Source organism: Syngnathoides biaculeatus, chromosome 15, assembly GCF_019802595.1.
Source record: "Syngnathoides biaculeatus isolate LvHL_M chromosome 15, ASM1980259v1, whole genome shotgun sequence".
Classification (NCBI taxonomy): Eukaryota; Metazoa; Chordata; class Actinopteri; order Syngnathiformes; family Syngnathidae; genus Syngnathoides; species Syngnathoides biaculeatus.
The window spans coordinates 490,857-515,904 of NC_084654.1; the positions used below are offsets into that span (position 1 = coordinate 490,857).

General features: G+C 41.9%; 1 protein-coding gene across 15 annotated transcripts in view; it reads right to left on the minus strand.

Annotated features, from left to right (window-relative positions):
- Positions 1-24,809, minus strand: part of jkamp (jnk1/mapk8 associated membrane protein) — a 62,067-nt gene extending 37,258 nt beyond the window's left edge. For 5 of the 15 annotated variants that reach the window (XM_061843842.1, XM_061843841.1, XM_061843840.1 and 2 more), the window contains exons 1-6: positions 23,734-23,816; positions 23,264-23,418; positions 9,435-9,641; positions 6,421-6,602; positions 6,240-6,316; positions 393-2,944 (exon numbers count right to left, since the gene is read on the minus strand). In XM_061843842.1, coding sequence (XP_061699826.1) covers positions 2,726-2,944; positions 6,240-6,316; positions 6,421-6,602; positions 9,435-9,641; positions 23,264-23,418; positions 23,734-23,811 — 918 coding nt within the window. In that variant the 5' untranslated portion in view covers positions 23,812-23,816 and the 3' untranslated portion in view covers positions 393-2,725. The other 10 variants (XM_061843851.1, XM_061843848.1, XM_061843850.1 and 7 more) reach the window with 10 other exon arrangements.
- Positions 24,810-25,048: the final 239 nt, after the last annotated feature.

The window sequence follows — 25,048 nt, forward strand, 5'->3', positions numbered from 1 at the left end:
TCCCAATTTGGAGCGGGTATTACCTGGATGTTTTTACTCACGACCCTTTAGTCAGTTTTAGATTTCTCAAACTTTGGACATTCACCCTGTACACATTCACTCTCACAGAATGATCAATTTCTGTGTTCTGAAACTAAAAGTTTCTCTTCGGAAGTAGCAATCTTCCTACTATCTAATTCTTTTGAAAATCGGAAATATACTAGTCGGTCGACAATAGTTATTTTGTGCAATTTTTTCTCTGAAGAATAGGAAATATACTAGTCCATCGACTAGATATTCTGTACTATTTTTCCAAGTGTTATACAAACACTGACCTGTGACAAATGGAAAATAGACTAGTCTTTCGACTAGATATTCTCGACTATTTTTCCAAGTGTTATACAAACACTGACCTGTGACAATCTCTCCGTTGGTTGAGACACATGCAATTCGTAGGATGATGTTTGTGTCCTCCCGGCAGAGGATGTCCAAGGGCTGGCCTCGCGGAAAGGAGGACTTTCCAGTCTCCTGGATATGCTTCTTATGGAGCCACTCCTTGGTTTTCCTGGCTGTGTGCTTCGGGTCATTGTCATGTATCATACAAATAAATCATTAAAAAAAAATCACTGTACATACAGTGTAAAAAATAAGTATCTATACACCCTGCTATATTGTAAGTTCTCCAACTTAGAAATCATGGATGGGTCTGAAATATTAATTGTCGGTGTATGTCCACTGTGAGAGAGATAATCTAAAAAGAAAAATCCAGAAATCACCAAGTAGGATTTTTTTAATAATTTATTTGTGTGATACAGCTGCAAATAAGTATTTCAATAATTCTGACTCTCAAAGACCTGTTAGGCCGCCTTTAAAAGTCCACCTCCACTCCATGTATTATCCTGAATCAGATACACCTGTGTGAGGTTGTGAGCTGCATAAAGAAACCTGCCCACCCCATACAATCAGTAAGACTCAAACTTGTAAGATGGCCAAAACCAAAGAGCTGTCCAAAGACACCAGAGACAAAATTGTACAACTCCATGCGGCTGGAAAGTGCGACGGAGAAATTGCCAAGCAGCTTGGTGAAAAATGGTCCACTGTTGGAGCAATCTTTACAAAATGGAAGAAGCTAAACAATTGACCGTCATTTCAATCTCAATCGGAGTGGAACCCATGCAAGATATCACCTCGTGGCGTCTCAATGATCCTTATAAAGGTGAGGAATTAGCCCAGGACTAAACGACAGGACTTGATCAATGACCTGAAAAGAGCAGGGACCACCGTATCCAAGCTGAAAAACTGAAGCGTGAATTAGCGAGGGAACCCTGTATGTTTTCTGTGGCCTTGGAGAACGTGCTTGACTGTGTCACTCAGTGAGTCCTGTGGGAGGTGCTTCAGGAGTATGTACCAATCCCCTGGACATGGTGTTCGTCCCAGTACAATCAGTGTCAGAGTTTGGGCCGCATTTCTGGTAGTAATTTGGGCTCGTTTGCCGTGAGGGTTGGACTCCGCCAACGCTGCCTTTTTCAATCGCTTTTGTTCATAACTTTTATGTACAGAATTTCTAGTTTCACCCAAGGCGTAGAGGGGTTCCGGTTTGGTGACCCGAGTATTGCATCTCTGCTGTTTGCAGTTGATGTGGTTCTGTTGGTTTATCAAGCCATGACCTCCATCTGTCACTTGAAGTGGTTGGCAGCAGTCTGGGAAGTGGCTCGGATAAGAATCAGCAACTCCGAATCTGAGACCATGGTCCTGAGTTGGACAAGGGTGGAGTGCTCTCTCAGGGTCGAGGATGAAATCCTGACCCAAGTGGAGGAATTAAAGTGTCTTGGGGACAAGTTTACAGGTAAGCAAAGAATGGAATGGGAGATCGACAGGCAGATCGGTGCAGAATCTGCAGTGACACAGACTTTGTATTGGTTCGTTGTGGTGAAGTAAGAGTTAAGCCAAAAAGCAAACCTCAATTCCCACAAAGAGGAAACCCCTGGGACAACACAAGACACACTGGAGAGTCTACGTTTCTCGGCTGGTCCGGGAATGCCTCAGGATCCTCTTGTAAGAGGTGCATAACGTGTCTGGGGAGAGGGACGCCTGGGTTTCCGTGCTGAAGCTACTGCCAACACGACCCAACCTCAGATAACCAAAGCAGAGCAAATTTAGATTAAAAAACATAAAACATGAGAAACAAAATTTAGATTCAAAAACAAAGAAATAAAACATTTCAAACAGAAAAAAAATGGATGGATGGATGGAAGGAAGGAATGACTGAATTATTTGCTACTTTCTGTTTGTCTGTTTGAAAATTTCAACAAAATACATAGTTTGTGATTGTAAGGTCACAAAATATGAAAAACATCAAGGGGTATGATTACTTTTTAATGTAAGTATCAAGGCTAGTACTGGATATCGACAGATACACTTAAGTTCACCCACATATTTCAATGACTGCTGTAAATTAGATAGGCTGAGCCAGCATCGGGTTTTTTTTATTTATTTATTTTTTTTTATTCTTATAGTTCATTTAACCAACTGTGGCCTATGAGAGTACTTTAATATGTTATACCTGTGACACCTTACCCTTACAGACGAGACATGCATGAGAGTGGGCATCTTGTTTATCAACAAACAAGATAAACGTCAAATGTCTACTGCTTACAAATCTTAACTCGTATAGAACAACTGATGAGACTTCTGCTGTTTAAAGGATATGATTTACAAATGGTTGCTAGAAATATTATTTGAAATTTCAGTGTCCATTGCTGCCCTCCGACAGTATGCGGCTTGGCTCTGTGAACTTAGCTGTAGCAATGTAGAACATGGCGGGACCAGGTACAAGAGCCAACAATGGCAGATCCTGCTCCAGCTTGTCCAGACGAGAAATAGAGACGATGCCATATGCATGAAGCAACCAGTGACTGAACAGAACAACTAGGCGCTTCTTCTTAGCAGCTAGGTTCGTAAAGGACTGTTTGGACAGTGGCAGAACACAAAGGGAAAAAGAAAATAGGCTGGTGTTAGAAACCCTGAATTATACTGAAAAGCCCTCTGAGAAACAAACTGCATTGTTTTTAGGAGAAATTACTTCCTTCAATATTTTCAATCAAGCAATTAGTCAATGCTTAATTCAATTATTAAAATTACATTTGACATAATGTCATGTGACCAAAACCTGAACACATGTTAGCAGACTTCCTTTGTATTCTGCGATAACTTGCATGACAACAGACTAATGCCTTAATGGCTTGAACATGAACCTACTAAAGTTTTCTTTCAAGGTGGGTGTCTGAGGCAAACGTTAAATACATGTAAATATTTTGTTTATAGATATGATATACAGTGCCATGAAAAAATATTGGACCACGTCTCAAATTCTTACATTTTTTTTAGACTTTTCTCACTTCAAGATAAAACAAATGAAAATAGACAAACATAACCCAAGCAAATTTAAAATGCTGCTTTTAAATGGTGATTTCATTAATTGATGGGAAATAAACAATTCAAAGTTTGTGACCCTGAAGAAAATTACACCCCTTGTTAAATCATTAATTGAAATTACCTCCAGAACTGTTAAATCAAGAAATCTCTTCAACAGAATCTATCCCGACAAAATCAAGACAGACAAAAGATCTAAAAAACCTGCAACAAAATGACAAGATCCCAAAAACTCCTGAACAGTTGAGAAATAGAACTGTTGTTTTCGGAATCCAGTGAACTATATGGAGAGAATCGCGAGATAATAAATACATGGAGAAAATATGGAACACTGGTGAAGTTCATTGAAATACCCATCCGACAAAGAGAACAAGAGAACAGCAATGACTCATCGACGAGGGCAGAAAGAAACTAAGGACAACTTCTAAAGAACTGAAGGTCTCTGTTGACTTACTCAAGGAGTTCCGGACTTTGAATGCGAAAACCACTGCTGACCAAAAAGAACACAAGAACTCGTCTTTCTTCTTTGGGAGAAAAAAACAGTCTGCATGATTCCCAAGACTTCTGAAATCAAATTATATTGACAGACGATATGAAAGTCAAGGCTTTTGGTGTGTGGTGTGTGTTTCGTTACATCTGGCATAAATGTAGCTCTGCATTTTAGAAAGAACATAATTCCATCAGTCAAACATGGTCATGCTGGTCTTGGGCAGATTTTCCCTTTCAGGACAACTTGCTGTGATTGATGGAACCATGAATTCTGATCATTTACAGAAAATCCAAAAGAAGAATGTTTCACCATCATGTGACCTCGAGCTTAAGTGCCTCTGCAGCTGGATAAAAAAAATCATAGCAGCAGCTCCACTTTTGAATGGATGAAAACAAACCCCAAAAAAGGTTTTGGACTAGCTTAGTCAAAGTCTCAACTTGAATATGATTGAAATGAAGTGGCATGACCTTAAAAAGGCCATTCATTGTTACAAACTAATTTTTTCCCATTTTAAGTTCACTTGGGTTATATTTGTCTGATGACCTTAAAGAAAGTGGGAAAACGATGCAAAAGTAAGAATTTCAGAAGGGGGCCAATACTTTTTCATGGCACTTAGACAGGTATAAGGCCTAAACATTCATTGTGTTCATCTTTGGGAACTCTTGAAGACATCTTGTGTACAACAGTTGTTTTGTCACGATATCCTGCGAGGGGACTCCACCAGTCACCTGACACTGAAGGAAGTGCTTTGACCTGCTTTGCTGAATACATTACTTGGTTGTGCATAACCCCTATTCAGGGAATTAATAAGTTCAATTAAAAAAAAAAATCTAAAGAGAAAGTGGTGAATGTAATAAGCCACTAATTTTAAGATAACGACTGCACACCTTTTTCCTGATTAGGTCATTCTTCAATATATGACTTTCCTTTTTTAGCTAGTGGTAGCTTTGTGCTAATGGCACCAATTTACATTTTGGACACAATGGGGTCAAATTCTACTTTGAATTGTGCATTAGAGTCACCAGTAAAAGCACAAAAATCGCCAGATTTGTTACTTTTTATTTTAATATTTGCTGAAGGGGTTGGAAAAGTCACAAAATTTGGAAGATTGAATTCCCTAGCTACGCTAAAGAGTTCTTTATACATGTGCGTGCAGTGACCGCGCTGATGTCTCTTGCGCATAGTTTGCCTTTATGCTCGAGTGCAAGCCATGCACTCAGTGTTGAAAAGGTACAGCAGTTCTTCAAGTCAGGGGTGTCATTACGGCTGGTATTGGTGATCGCTTTCATCATTTGGATGAGACAAAACCACCCTCAAAACAAAGTGATTTTAATTGAAAAGTGACAAGTGATCTGTAATTCCTTATCCTTTGTATATTTTACACCTTTTATAAATACACAGATGCCTTTAAAAATAATTTCATCAATGAAAAAAAATATAAATGCAAGTTTTGTTTGTACTCCCATTTTTCATGAGCTGGACTCCAATATCTAAAACATTTTCTAAGTACAAGTCATTTCCCTCAAATATTGTTCAGAAATCTGTGTAAATCTGTGTTAGTGAGCATTTCTCTTATGTCTAGATAATCTATCCCTCTTCATAGGTGTGGCATATCAAGATGCTAATTAGACCGGATGATTATTGCACGGGTGTTGTCATAGGCTGGCAACCTTAAAAGGCCACTCCGAAATGTGCAGTTTCATCACAGCACAATGCCACAGATGTTGCAAGTTCTGCGGGAGCGTGCAATAGTCTTGGTGAGGTGAGGAATCTCCATCAGAGCTGTTGCCCATAAAATGTTCATTTCTCTACCGTAATCCATCAGCAAAGGCATTTCAGACAATTTGGCAGTCCATCCAACCAGGTTGAAAACCGTAGACCACATGTAACCACACCAGCCCACAACTTCCACATCCAGTATGTTCATCTCCAAGATCGTCTGAGACAGTGGCTTCAAAAATCGGTTTGCATCATCAAAGAATTTCTGCACAAACTGTTAAACTATCTCAGGGAAGCACCTCTGGAAGCTCATTGTCTTCATTGGGGCCTCGAACAGACTGCAGTTGAGCGTCGTAACAAGCAAGAGGTGGCGAATGCTCACAATTGATGGTGTTTGGCCCTTTGGAGAGGTGTTCTCTTCATGGGTGAATCCCGGCTTTCACACAGACACAAACAATCAAGCAAAACTGCAAATTTCAGTCTCTTTTCATTGTGGCCAGCCCAAGGCAAACCTGTGCAAAAGTCATGCTTATTATCAGTGTCTTGACATGCCACACCTGAGTCTTATAGAGAGAGCTTGTACATTCTTTATAAAACTAAAAAGTAGGAATAGTGTTACCTGTATCTCTGTGGTAGACATGTACACAGCCAGAGTGACCAAAGATAGGACAAGTATGATGTAGGGAAATGCATAATCTGAAACAAACAAATGTTCAAGTAATATAACAACTTCAGAGAACATGATTGTAGATATGGTCAAAATCATTTGAGGAAAAACGGAAGGAGAGAGCTATACTCACAGACCAGTCCTCCACCAATAGCCTGAAGCACAGTGAGGATGGGGAAGAAGTACAGAGCAGCATAGATGCTCTTAAACCGATCTGATTTGCCCAGACCACATGCTACCTTTTTAACCAATAGAGGGCGAAGCATCATCATCAGCACCAAGCAGAAGGCATAATAGATAAACACAATGGTATAACTGAGGAAGAAGAATAAAAATTTGAATCATTTTTAACTGAGTGATGTTTTTATACATTTGTTCTTTGTAAATTGAGGAAATTATATCCACACACATTTTCTCCTCATATAGCCTGTAGAGATTTAGTGTTTCCATCACTGTTTACACACTGCAGGGGGTTAAACTCAATTTTATTGAGGGCCACGTCATTTTCCTCAAAGGGGTATTTTGACTAAAACCCTATAAAATGTAAAATCATCCCTTGTTATTAGAAATAAACAAATTGATGGATAATTACTTTTAAAATCAGAAGTGGATGAAAACTGTTGAAATAAGATTCCTTTTATTTTAAAAATGGGACAGACTATATGCCTTTTGTTTCCAATGTAATAAAAGGTGAAAACAATGTGCAATTTTCATATTTTAGTAACAAGACGAAGACAAAGGCCTTTAAAAGATGTGGTGTGTTGGATCTTCCCGCCAAGGCCTTGAGTTTGATAGCTTTGGTTTACAAGACTACTCAGGAATTGAGAAAAACTAATTCAATTTTTAAATAGGCCAAGAGTTCATTTCATTTTGCAGTGGCTAATAATAATAGAGCAGAACTGAACCAATGTTAACCATACCGAGTTATCATCCTTGACGAGTGAACAGTATTCATTTCACCAAATGGAGGCATGGTATGTATGCTGCAAACGTACATTTCAAGACAGCATTGACACGCTTTTGTGTTATGTTAACAGAATTATTGCCTCCTATAGTAGTCACTCCATATGCACTTTTAAATATTTCCCTGTCAGGCCACTGTAAATCAAAACTCTCTCAAATTAGGACTTTTTTGATAAGGAAAACTGTCATGCTCACTGATAGTCACACCAACAAGAGAGGTCATGTCAATGTGCCTGCACTGACACCTCAACCCCCCCCCCAAAAAAAAAAAAAACAAAAAAAAAAAAAAAAAAAACAAAGCTCAAACTAGTGATGAAAAATGTTCACTTTTTTCAAAGCATGACTTAAACACCACGGTATACCTCGAAACTGGATCACGCCTATTTGGGATTTCATACTAATAAATTAAAATCCATGATTTGCTTTTTCAACTGCTTTTTTCGCTCCCCACACATTGTTTGGTGTGAAACCTCTTTTGTTTACCTTTTTCAGTGGTTTTCAAACTGGTGGACGTGCAGCTCCAGCCACCCGGTTTTAAATTGTTAGTGCTACCATCCAATGTTCCTGCTAATTTTTTATCTGTCTAAGCAAACACACTAAGCCCCTGAGTGGTCCCTTTGACCACTGTAACATCAGACGTGTGCACTGTGGTCAGGGCCGTGTCATCCAATGAAGTACGTAGCTCATGAAAAAATTCAGACCACAGCAGTTACATTTATTTCGGAATACTTATAATGAAAATGTCAATCTTACAGTGTATGTTCTTCTAAATCCACAAAAAATACTTTGCTAAACAAACCAAGCTAACTATAAACTATAAATTTGAAAGCCCGCTTCAAAATTGACATAATTTAAAGGTATTTTTTTATCCACTATGACATCCCCATCTGTTTTGTAAAACTGAATTAATTGCTCACACAAGATATTTTGCAGTGCATGCTGATAGCTCAATGATGCTCCCAAACAGGTTTTATGGGGAGGATTTCTTTGCTCCTTGAATTTAAAATACAGAGCTAGCTTATTGTGCACTGTACTATCTGTTCTTTCATCCATGATGAGGGTGTGCTGAGGTGGAATTTTTACAAACACACCATCTCATCCTGGAATATTTCATTGAATTAAAAAATTCAAAGTCATAACTTTTGCTACGTCAGCTTTCTAGGATTCTGCATTCATGTTGATTGGTAGGAGAATATTGTAATTGAGAATTTGAACTTGCTCAGGCTTCAATTTGTCTCGCAATGTCAGCTTGTTCCTTTTTCACTTGTCTTGCGCGCTTTCCCCCTACAAAGAACTGATTCCGATTCCCATCTTACATATGCGTACAAATCTGCTTTCAAATGACCTGTGCTGAATGTGGCACTTGAGGTAGGCTCACTTCCATTCTGTCTATGCGTTTCCTTCTGAAAACTCTTTTTCTACTTTGGCTTTGAAACATATTTCTTGCTCCAAAAAGATAAAATCGAATTGAATTTCACTGCTTTTTCTTCTATTTGCACATACTCAAACAGTTGTTGCATCTTAAAATAACCATTCTATTTTTTTATTTTTTTTTTACTTTGGCCATTATTATCGAGGGTGAACACAAGCATGTTTAGCCTATCTTCGTTCTATGTTGCCCAGGCCGCTTTGCTAACTGAAGCACCAGTGGTGGGCGGTGCATAAGGACGCTGTCATTGTTAACAACCTTGATGGGCTGTGTTAGTACGTATGTAAATTATGCCATTGAATTTAACTTCATTTCCAGCCAGTCACCCCTCAGTCATTGAATCACAAAGCAAAATGGCATAAACTCAATAGTTGTATGTTGTACTTTCAATTCAGCTTGAATTTGTATTTTTTTGTGCACAATGCAGAATATGCGCAGAGACCACATCAGCAGTGTGCATTTACGATGAGGTCTCTGTGCACCCTCTGCTTTTTTTTTTTTTTACCCTGAGGGTGCTTGCAAGCGGGGGGGCTGAAAAAAGTTGACCTCCAAAAGGGGGGCGTACCCCACAAAGTTTCAAAACCACGAACATTTTTGTACCTTACTTCAGTGTCTGACAGATATTCAAATGTTTCCAATTTGAAATAATAAAAGGGCTGGTAATATGATTCAAATGAATCTTATTCTAAGAGTTGGTTTCAATAGAAAAATACCTTGTGGTGGTTTGGGAAGGCAGACATGCAGTCAGGACTTACAGTGGGTAGACCGCCTCCTGGGTGCAGTGTAAAGTGTTGATGTAGTCTGGACTGGGATTATACAGCATCGTGTACCAGTCTGACAGCATCTGGACTCGGCAGGAGTTAATCCTGAGCATCCCGATTGGTTCTGTGACCAACAGCGTGACCATTGCAGACAGACTGCACTCCAACAAAGCTGTAATATGCTGCATCAAAGCACTGGAACTGATGCCATAAAACAAGTTAATATTCATCCTTGAAAACGATGTACAGTACAGCCTCATTTTTCGCAGTTAATTGGTTCCAGACCCACCCCGAGAAAACAGAAAAACCGCAAAGTAGGGGTAAATGGCGCTTTTTTTTTTTTTTTTTGCTTCATAGGTCCTTGTCGTCTTGCTGGGGAGGCTGCATTATACCCTATCAATGTGGCTTCCTGCTACAGTACTGTACTAACGTATGCTGGTGGGGTTTTTTTTTCTTTGCTTCATTGGTCCATGTTGTCGCGCCGGGGATGACGCATTAGTACGGAGGGATCCGGCTTTTTTTGGGTTGGTTGGGGTGTGCAGAAATCCGCAATGCACTGAATCCGCGATAGGTGATCCAAAAAGTAGAGAGGGATTTGTGTAGTTGAATCTCGAGGACCAATGCCAAAAAAAAAAACAAGTTGTTCATAGTTAGTCATCCTCAGAAACAATATAATCAAAACTGTAAAACCAAACTGGGCTTTCGATGGAACTGTCAGAAAAGATATCAATCCGCTGCTTTCACACAGAGATCCCTCAAAATCCAAGCATAAGAGGCATAATAATAAAGCTGGAATTTATTCACCTCTGCTTTTGACACAGAACAAACAAAATAAAGCAACTCAAATGGAATGAAGACCAGCCTGGAAACTGAACAGCATAACGCCACAATTGACAGAAACCACTGCACGTTGAAATTTGGCTGAAGCTCACCTCCTTGGTCTTGGAATGCAACATGATTATACCAGGGCTTATACAAGTGACCTAACTGCTGGTGGTGACACTGCATGACAGTATCCATGAAAATAAAGATTTTTTTTTCTTTTTCTTCTACTGATGATAGATTATACAATCTCATGTGCTGGCCAATTATCTGTCTCTCTGCCAAGGATTGTTTCAAAAATTTGAAGCTCCCAAAGCCGCAACCGTCTTATCTGCAGCCCTCAGTTTAACAGGGGAGACTTGAGACACCACAAGCTGATTACTGCCAGTCACATAAAGCGTACTTTGGAAATTGAAATGAACCAAGTATGGAAGCAGGAAAAAAAATTCTGAACACTTTGTCAGAACTCTACATCCAAACACCAGCCACCAGCTGGGCATGGCAGTGTGCCCATGCACATTGTCCAGTGCCCAACTTTGTGAACTGGCCACCAAAGATTTCCGTCAGCTCTATCAAGCGACCAGACACTTGTGACAAACCTTAGAAAACAGAGGGACTTGAAGTTACTAGAAGTCGTCACTGTCCATCATGATCAACTTCAGTTCTTGGGGGTCATCACTCTTACTGAATGCAGTTGTGATTAAGCGTTCTATCAAAGTGTAGAATCAAGTTATGGAGCAGCATTCACAGAGCACGAGCAAGGCTGAAAACACGGCTACAGACATTAGCACTGACAATATCAGACCTTTAAACTTTGCCAAGTGGCCCAGGAGCCCACCCCGCATGGACGTGTCAACCCCAGCGTGTTCTTTCATCTTGGCATTCAGGGTCCTCAAGCCCTCGATGGCTCGGGTGAGTTGGCTGGCAGGAGCTGTGTTATTTGGAATGAACGTGCAGAAAATTCCACTGCCTCCCTTTTATTCGGATTATGTGTCTTCGACGGTGGGAGTGATTTCAGGCACCACACAGGTTTTACAATTGGACAGGTGGATCCAACGAGATCTCTCAGCTATCTTGACTGCTGTCGGATTTGTTTGAAGAACTTGATAGCGTCCTTCCCACTTAGGATGATACAAATGTTTTCTTTTAACACTTAAGATCCAATCTCTCATGTTAAAAAGTTATGTCCTGTGGAGACAAAGGATTAGTGTGGACTCTCTTAGAAGATTGTGTTTCTTTGTGTTGCAATGGTTTTTAGATAATCAATGGGATCAGAATCATCTGTCAAATCTGTCATTTTAAACTCAAGTAAAACGTATTGCCTGTCATGGATTGTTTCGAAAGGCGATAACCCAGTACATAATGGGGTTACATTTATGACTAGCTTGACCAAATAAATGCATTTTGTCCATGGTTTCCCTGTTTTCGCCATGCACTTTTTCAAAATCCATTTTTTTATTGTACTGTTCATACTTTCTACGTATCCTAATGCAGCCCTATGGGGGCACAATCCAGTACAATCTGTAGGCCAGTCCCAAGCCCGGATAAATGCAAAGGGTTGCGTCAGGAAGGGCATCCAGTGTAAAATTGTGCCAAACAAATATGAGCGTTCATCTAAAGAATCCCATGCCGGATCAGTCATGGCCCGCGTTAACAACGTCCGCCCCCAGCAACGCCAACCTGCAGGGTATCGATGGAAATTCAGCGACTGTGAGTCAAAGACAAAGAAGAGGAGGAAACCAAATTCATCACTAGAAGAAGAGGAATGCACAGAGCCTACACCTGAGTGTAGGGACTTTGAATGTTGGGACTATGACAGGAAAAGTTCACGAGTTAGTTGACATGATGATTAAGAGAAAGGTTGATATATTGTGCATCCAAGAGAGCAAGATGCGAGAGGAGAGAGGATGTGACCTAGAGTTGAAAGAAAAATTCTGGAAGGGACTAGATAAAGTAGTTCTGAGCATCCCAGAAAGAGAGAGTTGTGATTGGTGCAAATTGCAGTGGACAAGTTGGTGAAGGAAACGGGGCGATGGTGATGGGTAAGTTGGCATCCAGGAAAGGAACTTTGAGGGACAGATGGTGGTGGACTTTGCAAAAAAGATGGAAATGGCAGTAGCAGTCACTGTGATTTAATGGTGCACAATCACACTTGCAAATCTGCACAGTCAAGGCACAAAAAAAATCACAAACATAAAATTTGTTAGAAGTAGAAATACGTAGGTATTGAAAGATGTCACTTTTTTTGTGTAGTCTTGACATTAATTTACGTGTTTATTTCATAAACGTTGTTAAAAAAACAAGCCTAAACAATCAGTATTCACCCGGTAACAGGAAAATGCAAGTTAACCATACTAAGCATGATTGCAAGTTATGCCAAAAGCACATGTTCAGAGCTTGTTGTTGTTGTAGCAGGCAATCGCATTGTTCAGTCGACTTCTAGTTCCAGGGCGTTTCCACAGGTCCAGCGTAGTGCGAGCCCTGCGGAGCTGAAGATGTGCTGTGTGTTGTGAGGGCCCTGTCCGCATTTCAGGCAGAGGTTGACGATAGTATTGTCGACACAAGCCATATAGTCATTGAGCATGCAGATTCGTCCGGAGCGGAGTTGTGATAGTTTGGATCTTGTGGCCCATGGAAGATCGATTTTGGTTTTGTCCACATCGGGGGTAGGGTAGACACCAAGGATGACTACCGGTTTGTAGCCGGCCACCGTGTCTTCAATTGCCGTTCGATGGAGCCCACGTAGCCCGTCTCGGTAGGCTTGTTCGTCGAACACCGTGTCGGTGGGGATGTCTTTGTCAATGTCTTGACGGTATTTACAAACATCATGGCAAAGTAACCGCAGTTGAGGTGGTTCATTTGACACCTGATGGCAAGGGTGCACAGGGAGCTTGCAGCGTAGCAGATACTCCCGGACGAGTAGTTCGTTGTGTTGCTTTATTGGTAGAATTTTGGTCTCACGATGGAGGTGGTCCTAGTTAGCCATGGCCAGGCAGCCGGTGGTGAATCTGAGGGCGTTCTGCCGAGTCTGGAGCTTCTTCCAGTGCAATGGCTTGAGTGAGAGACCACACTGGAGCGACGTACTTGGATAAAGACCTTCCGATGGCTTTGTACGTCACAGTGAGCGTCTCAGCACTTGGGGCCCCAGTTTGAGTTGAAGATGGCTTTGAGTATGTTGGTTTGTTGGTTGACACGCTTGGCCGTGTACTCAGCGTGAGGACAGAAGGTGAGCATTGTGTCCAGTACAACGCCCAGGATGTTTGGGCGGTTGACAGTTCGGATCGGCAGGTTATTGATTTTGATTATAGGTTCGTCCAAAATTCGCCCGTGAAAGTGGTGAACAGCGTGGCTGTACTTTTTTCGACTGACAGACGGAGTTCACGTTCGACCAGGAATTGATGTACAGTGTCGAGGTAGTTGTTCACACGCTCACAGGCGGTATTGATGTTGCTGTCGGACACGTAGATCGAGATGTCGTCGGCATATAACGCGAGACCAACATCGGTGGGCGGAGGGGGGATTTTTGATATATAAAGAATGAACATGAGTGGGGATAGAACACCACCTTGAGGCACGCCCATTCGTATCTGCCGGGAGCGTGAGCGACAGTTTTTCAATTCCATGAAAGATGACCGTTTGCGTAGGTAAGATGAAAACCATCTCTTGATATGGTTTGGTAGCGTGGTGCCGAGAAGGTTGTTGGTGAGTTGGGCTATGCTGATGATGTCGAACATCTTGGATAGGTCAAGGGCCACCAGCGCCGTTCTTTTGCACGGTTTCTTGCAGTTGAAGCCGTTGATGATGGCCGACATTATTTGATGGAGTGCATTGATGGTACTGCACTGTTTCCTGAATCCGTGTTGATGGCAAGAGGTGGGATTCCAATAGTTTTGCACATAAGATAAGATCCAGTCTCTCACGTTAACAAGTTACATCCTGTGGAGACAAAGGATCAGTGGGGACACTCTGAGCAGATTGTGTTTCTTTATGTTGCAATGTTTTTCTCAGATAAATCAATGAGATCTGAAGCAATTGCTACTGGTCAGCCGTTGATTGGCCAGTGAAGCGACTTAACCCAGCTGGGCTGCTCGTATATTCAGAGCTTCTTCACGTACTGCGAGCGCATTTAGACTGAAAGTCATCAACATCGTGACCCATGTCAAAGACAATTCAGTTAAACTGAAAAAAATTCTGGGATATAATACAGGTAATGTTTCAGTATCTTAACTATAAAGTATGAGGTTGTGATTTACTTTGACTTGATGTAAGTTCTAACGTTAGACTAGTCCAGGGGTCGGGAACCTATGGCTCACAGAGCCCTCATAATCGCAAACTGTATACAGCAGGAGTGCTCAATGTATCAATCACGAGGCAGTTTTGGTTGATCACGTGACGCTATGCCCCCCCAACAAAACAAAATACGCCAGCCTGACTCTTGTTCCAAGTTTACCTTGCACCGCCCCCCCTCTGCTCTTAAAAGGGTACACTCATAATTACAAACGTAACAGTCTTTACGCAGCCTATCAATGTGGTTTATAATGACAGCGTGCTTATGCGCGTCCCACACCCGGAAATTGATTTACATAAAGACATGCCTCTGTCAGCTAGCATTGTTGGCGAGCGCACATAAGTAGGGAGCAATTGTGCACTGCTGGTGCAGTCTCTTCGCAAATATTCTGCGATGCGCATAAAGAAAAAAAAAATCCAATGCAAATTGAAAGTATAACATACAGCTATTCAGTTTGTGGCATTTTGCAATGTGATCCAATGAGTGAGGGATGACTCATTGTGACATCCAATGGCACAATTCACATACATACTGTAAAAAATGAAAAGAGGAAACCACTGGTTTCTTTAGGCAGCACATGGAACTTTCTCTGACAACGACCGCTGCTCTTTCCTACTTGACCTGAGCAGTATAAAATATCTCTCAATTAGATGAGAAATATATGAAACATGAATTTGGCAAAGATAAAGTTAGAATTTCTGTTTTACACCAATCCTAATTGCAGCCATGACCTAGAACTATGGTCAAAATAAACAAAAAGATCAACTTTCTGAAGGAAAAATGTCACAACTCTCATTAAAATGGGCACGTTGAACATGTTGTGCCAATGAGGCCATAAGATGTTTCAATGTGTAATTTGCTATAATGTCAAAGGTCTCAAATTAAAGTGGGACTGACATTTCTATAAACATTCTAAAATAGATATATTAATGAAAAATACATATAACATATATTCACTTGAATGTGTATACGAAAAAAAAGTGAGCAGAGAGCGCGTCATCCATGCACACAGTTGCGCAATTGAGTGTCCCTCGAAATCCAAGTGGCCGCCATATTAGTCGCGTCATCGTCACTTCCGCCGTTGAAAATGCGCAGTGCCTGCTACTATGGAAGCTAAACAACAGAGATATTCGCATTTTTCCGATGCCCCTTCTGACACCGAAGGTCTTTTCGAAAAGGACAACACCACACAACCGAGTGAAGTTACCGGGGCAATATTACACTATTATTTCGAGCCCTCAGGGGAATATTACACGATTGTTTCGAGCCATATTCAGATGATATCTGATCACGGCCAAACCGCATCCCGTTTGATCCACTCCCGCAGCGGAGATGAGCCATCGCGGCTCATCGCAGCCGGGCGGTGTGCCTTATGACAGAGCCGAGCGGTGCTGCTCGCAGCCGAGTCGGAGCGCTTTATGCGCGCACGCGACTGAGTCACGCATTCTCGGCTGGGTTCTTCAGAGACGCCCCCGTCGCAAAGCCCGACGCACAGCCTTCCAGAAGTTGTGACCGCTGAACGCGCCGCCTCAGCCGGAGTGGCTGAGTTTCAGCGCCCGTGGTGGCATATAAGGAGGAGGTGGAGCCAAGCTATGTTGTTTTTAGGGGTATGTTCAAAGTCGCCGCAGTACGCGATGAACACTATCGAGACATTGTTTGCTGGGCGACGCGCACACCAACACATTTCATACGCGACTCTTTTGTTACGTTATGAGAGCCCTAAACTATTATTTTGTTTTGGAGCTGTATACACACCTACCTGTTATTTGGAACCCACGAAGCTCTCGACCTCTGCACCCATGCAATCCGTTTTTCACAACGAACATGGTCTCTTTCAAACTTATGAAGGGTAATTCCATTCTCCCGAATGTTGAAGCAATGTCCAGCAATGCAATGAGCTGGCATTTTGGCTAACACGAAGGAACAACGAACCTTCCCGGAGGTAAAACTAATGGAAACAAACGAGTCCACGAGGGGGCGCCGCTGTCCTTTACGTCACTTCCTGCTTGTTCAGTTTGTAAATAGGCAGTTCTTGTTGTAGCCAGGCAATCGCATTGTTCAGTCAAACATCTTGCACGGAACCTCCCGTGCTCCGCCGAACCACCATCTTTCACACCCGAAAAGGTCGGCACCGCCATACGGACTCTTAAAGCCTCCAAAGTACTAGTTCCCGACCAAACATCAAACATGGAGCTCAAACACCTAGGGCCAGTTACATGGGCTTACCTTGCCGACATGTACAATCTATCCATTCAGTCAAATGTGATCCCAGCCATTGGGAAAAGAGGGCGAATAGTGGCTCTACGGAAACCTGGCAAGCCGCCAGTAAAAGGCATGTAATACTGCCCGATCGCGCTACTATCCCCGGTAGCAAAACTACTGGAAAACATCTTCTTTCCTACATTGGTGGAACACGTACCGTTGGCCGATCGTCAACATGGATTCAGGAAACAGTGTAGCATCGTCACTGCACTCCGTCAAATAACGTCTGCTATCATCAATGGCTTCAACTGCAAGAAACCGTGCAAAAGAGCGGTGCTGGTGACCCTTGATCTATCCAAGGTGTTCGACGTCGTCAGCATTGCCCAACTCACAAACGACAATTTTTTATTCTTTCCATTCTATTATGTTATTAATGTATTTTTTTCATAAAGTAAAATTATCTACAGAGCCTTGTGTCTTATTACAAAAAACATGATACAAGCATTTTCGTCGGGGTTTTGGGATCAGGAAAGGATTAGTACCAGAAGTTTTTTCAATCGGTAAAAATTCTTTTTATGATGTTTTTAGTCTCGAGTGTGTTAGAAAATGAATTAAACTCATTAGTCGACACACCGTTGTATTTACAATCATTTTTTCCCGCAATTACAGTTAGTGTCCCACTAGATCCTGCAGATAGAGAGTTATAGTAAAAACAGCTACCATAAATTACTGAAATTATCACCACCTCAGAGACTGGAGTCGAATGCATATAATGATTATTTATTTCAAGCAAACTTGACATACATATTATTTTGGATTCTTTGAACTTGCTGGAGCACTGCGTGATTTGAAGAAAGGGTCATTGAAAAGGCACTGAGGGTTTCTGTGCTCTCAGGTTAAAAAAAAAAAAAAACTGTCAAATAGTTTATTTGCGTGCATTCAGTGCCAAAGCGCCTCAGGACCATCGATTGAAACTTGAGTGGGAAGTCCAAGTGACATATCAGAGAATGGCTGTGACTGCAGATGGTTGTTAACGTTGATGCTCCCAAACCGTTTTAAGGTTAATGTTATGTTGCCCCCTATATTTAAAATACAGAATGAGCTTTTGTGCGCTGTATTGTCTGTGCTTTCATCCTGGATCAGGCTTTGCCAAGGTGGAATTTCAAAATTACACACCATCTCATACTGCACTCTCTACTTTGGCTTTAGACCAGACCTTTCTCACTCGGAAAAGGGAAGATCTCGTCCAGTCTTACCACTTTTTCTTTAATTATTCACATACTCTGACAGTCATTACATCTTAAAAAAAAAAAACGGCATTTATTTTTTAACTTTCTCCATTAATATCGAAAGTAAGCATAAGCAGCGTCCCTAGCTCGTCTTTGCTCTACGTTGTCCAGACTGTGGACACTGTAATTATAAAACACATTGATGGGCTGCGTAAGTACTGTAACATTGTAATTAGGAGTGTAGGTCTTTAAGACGGTGGAGGGGGGGCGTAGGTAAAAAGAGTGTGGCGTAGCAGGGGTTGTTGTTAGAGAAAGTTCCGTGTGCTGCCTAAAAGAAACCAGTGGCTTCTTCTTTTTTTACAGTATGTATGTAAATTGTGCCGTTGGATACAAGAACCAGTCATTTCTCACTCAGTGAATCACATTGCAAAATGCCACAAACTGACAAACTGAATAGCTGTACGTTATACTTTAAATTTGCATTGGATTATTTATTTATTTTTTGTGCGCAACAGAATATCTGCGAAGAGACTGCATCTGCTGTGCACGATCGACCGAGACTGCCTCGCGATTGACTGGACGCATTGAGCACCCCTGGCTTAGAGGGAAAAAGATGACACGCTTTGGTGACCCCTAAAGTGACAAGCCCAAAGGACAAGACGACTCTGGTTTCCTCCCACATTCCAAAAACATGCATTAATTGGACACTCTAAATTGCCCCTAGGTGGGATTGTGAGGATGTACTTCTTGCGGCTTCTGAGGAAGCACGGCCTGTCACAAGACTTGCTGCGACAGTTCTATCCAATCAGTACTGTGTACCTCTATCACAGTCTGGTTTGGAGCCACTACAAAAAAGGACAAACTCAGACTGCAACGGACAATCAAAACCGCTGAACGGATTGTCGGCAGCACGCCACCCACTATTGAGGATTTCCACGCAACGCGAACTAGTTAAGAGCAGGCAGGATCCTTTCGGAACCTCCACATCCTGGCCACCAGCTCTTTCCAGCTCCTTCTGTCGGGAAAGTGCTACAGATTAATGAAAGTCAAAAATAGCAGGCATTCCAACACTTTTTTCCCTGTGGCAATTAAGTCATTAAATTCTTGATCAGAGAACCTATTTTTCTGCCTTGTGCCATGTTAGGACACTCACATCCTGCTGGTCCAATCAGTATGAGTAATGTAATATATATATATATATATATATATATATATATATATATATACTCGTGTATGTATATATTGTAGACCTGACTATTCATCACTTTAAACTGCTTCCTTTGTACAATTGACACTGTTAACACACTTATCTACAGTGCCTTGTGAAAGTATTCGGCCCACTTCTTTTCCTTTCGGCTTGTCCCATTTGGGGTTGCCACAGCCTGTCATCTTTTTCCATCTAACCCTATCTCGTGCATCTTCTTTAACACCCACTGTCCTCATGTCCTCCCTCACAACATCCATCATCCTTTTCTTTGGTCTTCCTCTCGCTCTTTTGCCTGCCAGCTCCATCCTCAGCACCCTTCTACAAAATATACTCATTCTCTCGCCTCCGAACATGTCCAAATCATCTAAGTCTGCTCTCTCTAACCTTGTCTCCAAAACATCCAAGTTTGTCTGTCCCTCTTATGAGGTCATTTCTAATCCTATTCAACCTGCTCACTCCGAGCGAGAAACTCAACATCTTCATTTCTGCTACCTCCAGTTCTGCTTCCTGTTGTCTCTTCAGTGCCACCATCTCATCATGGATGGCCTCACCAACTGTTTTACAAACTTTGCCCTTCATCATAGCGGAGATTCTTCTTTCACATAGAACACCAGACACCTTCCCCCAACTGTTCCATCGCGCTTGGACCCGTTTCTTCACTCCCTTACCGCACTCACCATTGCTCTGTATTGTTGACCCCAAGTATTTTAGGTCATCGACCCTCGCTATCTCGTCTCCCTGGAGCTTCACTCTTCCTCCTCCGCCCCTCTCATTCACGCACATATATTCTGTTTTACTTCAGCCAATCTTCATTCCTCTCCTTTCCAATGCGTACCTCCATCTTTCTAATTGTTCCTCCGCCTGCTCCCTGCTTTCACTGCAGATCACAATATAATCTCCGAAAATCATGGTACAAAGGGATTCAAAGTCTAACCTCATCTGTCAGCCTACCCATTACTACCGCAAACAGGAAGGGGTTCAGTGGGGATGCCTAATGCAGTCCCACCTCCACCTTACATTCTTCTGAGACACCTACGGCACATCTAACCGCTGTTGTGCTTCCCTCATACATGTCCTGTACTATTCTAACATATTTCTCCGCCACACCAGACTTGCGCATGCAGTACCACAGTTACTCTCTTGGTACTCTGTCATAGGCTTTCTCTAGCTCTACAAAAACACAATGTAGCTCCTTCTGACCTTCTCTGTACTTTTCCACAAGCATCCTCAAGCCAAATAATGCATCTATGGTACTCTTTTTAGGCATGAAACCATACTGTTGCTCGCCGATACTTACTTCTGTCCTGAGTCTAGCCTCCACTACTCTTTCCCATAACTTAATCGTGTGGCTCATCATCTTTATTCCTCTGTAGTTTCCGCAGTTCTGAATATCGCCTTTTTTCTTAAAAATAGGGACTAGCACACTTTTCCTCCATTCTTCTGGCATCTTCTCTCCCGCTAGTATTCTATTCAATAATTTGGTCAAAAACTCCACAGCCACCTCTCCAAATTGCTACCATACCTCCACTGGTATGTCATCAGGACCAACTGTCTTTCTATGTTTCATTCTGCTCAGTGCCTTTCTAACTTCTCCCTTACTGATCAATGCCACTTCCCGTTCACGCTTGCCTCTTCTACTCTACCTTCTCTCCCATTTTATTCATTCATTAACTTCTCAATGTACTCTTTCCTTCTACTTAGCACACTACTAGCACCAGTCAACATATCGCTTTTCTGAATCACCTTTATTTGCTGCACATCTTTCCCATCTGTATCCCTCTGTCTGGCCAACCTGTAGTGATCTTTTTCTCCTTCTTTCGTATCTAACCTGGTGTACATGTCGTCATATTCCTCTTGTTTAGCCTTCGCCACCTCTACATTTGCCCTACGACGCATCTCAATGTATTCCTTTCACCTCTCCTCAGTCCTCTCTGTGTCCCACTTCTGGTACAAACAAGCAAATACACAACTAAAATAGAAAACAAAAATTTCAAACTGAGAAATGCTAATTTCTAATTTCAACTGATATTAGTAGAACATGATATAAAACAGTATTTAACATTTTCATCAATAAAAATTCTTGATCTGAAAAACTTTATCTGAAGAAAAGTTAAATGCACTGGCCTGTTAAGGTATAAACACGAACGGTCTGTACCCGCAATGTTTTGAAAATACTAAAAGTTTAGTTCAACGTAATCAGTGTTAGTGGCAACAAGCTAGCGATACATTGTAACAAACATTCCTGTCGACAATCGTGATGTATTGTTATAATTTTGCGTATTTTACGACGGTATCTATTGTCAGTCCAGTAATGAAAGCAGGCAGTAGATGATCTATATCTTCCTAAAGCATGTAGAGGGGAAAAGCTTTCAACTTCACGGTAACGCATGCAACTGGGAAAATGACCGTTAGAACTCAGAACAAGTCCAAGTAAATCCCAATCTCATACATAATATAGTTCGTGGGGCAGGGGGTGCACGCATGCTACGCCCCGACTGCCATAGATAGGAGGCTGGCTTGCTAGAACGCGCCTTCATGTGCATGCGCTTGACGCATTGGCCACACCTGAATCAGGCGACGAAGTGGATGATATTCGAACGTCTTTTTTTGTGTGTGTGGGGGGGGGGGGCGTCACACGATCATCCAAAATTGTCTCGCAATCGACACATTGAGCACCCCTCGTGTAATTGAATTTCCTCTGACATGACTCCTTATGTTGATGACTTTCAACGTAAATGCGCTCGCAGGACGTGAAGAAGCTCTGAACGTCCGCTTAGGCATCACTTTCGGACATGCTCAGTACGGTTAACTTGCATTTCCTGTTTTTGGGTGAATACTGATTGTTTGGAGCAGGCTTGTTTAGTTAACAATGTTTCTGAAATAAACATGTAAATTAATGTCAAGACTACACAAAATAAGCGACGTCTTTCAATTTCTATTTTTTCTTCACGTAACGTATTCTACACACGTGATTTTTTTGTGCTCAACTGTGCAGATTTGTGAGCGCGAATGCGCGCGAGCACAGTTATCAAATCTGAGTGACTGCCTAACAGGACAAGCTGAAAGGAAAAGAAGAAGAAAAAAAAACTTATGGCTTCCACAGTATGTTTTTCTCTAAAGCAATGTATCCTATACTGATTACCCCCAAAGTTACCCCAAGAGCATAGCGACAAGCCATCCAGAACGTCGCAAAGAAATCCAGGACAACATGAAGAACTGCAGGTCCTCTTTTGCCGCAATAAGGTCAGTCTTCATGGCGCACCAAGGAGAAGAATGAGCAAAATGCCATCAATGGCTGAATTCAAAGGCAAAACTTACTGGTGACCAAAAAGAATATAATGGCTCAACTTTTCAACGTCTGCCACTATGCCTCACTGGCATAAATATTAGGAACAAAATCTTGTACTTGTAGTTAAGAAAAATTGGGTATTTTCCCACACCAAATCTGAAGATTGGTCATGGCAGACTAATCTGCCATGGCTCACTGTTTGGGAATCACTGTACTCAAGATACTCAGTATATAGTACACAAGTATATACAGTAAATAAAAAAGTAATTTACTCCTTGAGCACGACAGTGCCGCAGCTGTAGAGCACTGGCCTCACAGTTGTGAGGACCAGGGTTCAAATCCTGGCCCCGCCTGCGTGGAGTTTGCATGTTCTCCCAGTGTCTGTGTGGGTTTTCTCCGGGCACTCCAGTTTCCTCCCACATCCCAAAAACATGCATTAATTTGAGACTCAAAATTGCCTATAGGTGTGATTGTGAGTGCAACTGTTGTCTGCCTCCATGTGCCCTGTGATTGGCTGGCAAACAGTTCAGGGTGTACCTTGCCTCCTGCCCGAAGATGACAGCTGGGATTGGCTCCAGCACTCCTAAGACCCTCGTGAGGATATGCAGCTTAGAAAAGGGATTGATTGATGGATGTATGGATACTCCTTCTTGTGATCATATAGGTTATCATTTTACTTAACCCGGTGATCGTCCCCAAAAATTTTGGTCATGTAAATCCCAGTTATTAGTTATCCTATAGTTGCTAGCTTCCTTTGCATTTAAGCATTTTTAAAATATTACTCACCTTTTCTTCCCAGAATACAATTCAATGAAGAACCAGTGCAGCACAAGAGGCAGTATGGCCATAAAGCCGAGATAGAGCCAATCATACAGTTCAGGGGACTCAGTGCAGCGTTCACACACCTTCTGGAGGTTGGCCCGCTCTCCACGAGGGCAAACCTGCAATTAATCCAGGAAATACATTGGCCTGTTTGAAAAAAAGTAAGGTTACACAAACATGTTTGCGGGCCGTTTAATTCATGAGCAACAGGTGTTGAATAAGAGCTCTTAAACCCCTCTGAGCCTCAATGTTTTGTCACTGGTAGAAATTTGGAAGTTTCTTGTATTATAATGGCATTGTGCATGATTATTTTTAATCTATTGTAAAATGGAACATTAGTGAACCCTCATTAAGATGGTCCATGTGCCCAACAGATTGAAATGTGCTACTTTAGTTTGTTTTAAAAGTGAGTTTTGGCGTTGATTTATACTTACACCACAGTCTCTTTCCACTGACCCATTGAACATTATTCTGCCACAGTACAGGCCTGGACATGTCACGCTCATGGCCATTCCTGCTAGGGATGGATGTATTTTACTGATTGCAAATTACAAATTCAACATTTGAATAGATGTCTTACACATTGGGGTTGAATGTGTACTTACGAAACAGAAATATGTAGAGCTACCGACAAACTAATAATCGAATCAATCCATCATCCACATTACAACAGCTTTGGTAAAATAAACTGCCAAACCACGAAACACAAAAATACGTTCCACTATATCTGTAGATTACAAATTTCTTACAAAGGCAAGCGTCACATTCTCTGTTGAAATATACATCATCGGGTTTTACTGTTCCTCTGCCGAAGTGCAAACCAACAGTTTCACAAAACCCAAAACACGTATATACTCTATTTCTATCCATTCGTTAGCTACATTGCTTGAATAATAAACTACACTACGTCATTAACATACATTTATATACCAGAACAGTTCCAGTACAGATATGTATTTAAGAGACTTCTCCTTGACCATAATTTTAAATGATTTTGCGATCAGTCAATCGATTTGATAAATAGGATGTAATCCGATCAAAAACACTATCAACTAAGGATTTTGACGAGAGAAACAGCACTAACCTATCATTGTGAAAGAATCGACACCTACGTTATTGCGATAATATTTTTCTGTCACGTCCAACGCAAAACCTTGAAGCTACCGTCAATAAACAGTGAACACACTTACATAGGTGTGTACACATAAACACCGCGTGACCAAATTTTTCCGTTGCTGCCATAAGGTAGCGCTTTCGCCATATTGAATGTGGAAAATGGGCCACAAAACCATGTATTCCGCTTTTCTTTACAATTCTTCAGTTTCCGTAGTGGACTGATAATATTTTTCCGTCACTCAAGCACGCACCCATACAAGCATGGCGAGGAAAGGAGTAAGTGTCACGAGATTACGTGATCATAAAACAAAATAAGGTTGTACGCCGGAGTGTCGGACACAGAAACAGAACTTGCTTTATTGTTCGACATCACCAAACTACTCGCATAACGGCGGGAACTCTGTTAACCTTTCCTCCGGAAGCGCAACAACAAAAACAGTCCGTGCGGAACCCCGCACCCCAACTCGAGGTCCCGCGGGTGAATTATGTAAACACCACACAAGCCCCCCCAGAATTCACCCATAGTCAAAATCCTTGTGCCGTGGAGGGATGATGACCCGACCCCGGCGAGTGTGCACTGTAGGGGCCGATGGGGGCGGGGCCGCACTGTCCATTGAGTCACGGGACAAGGGC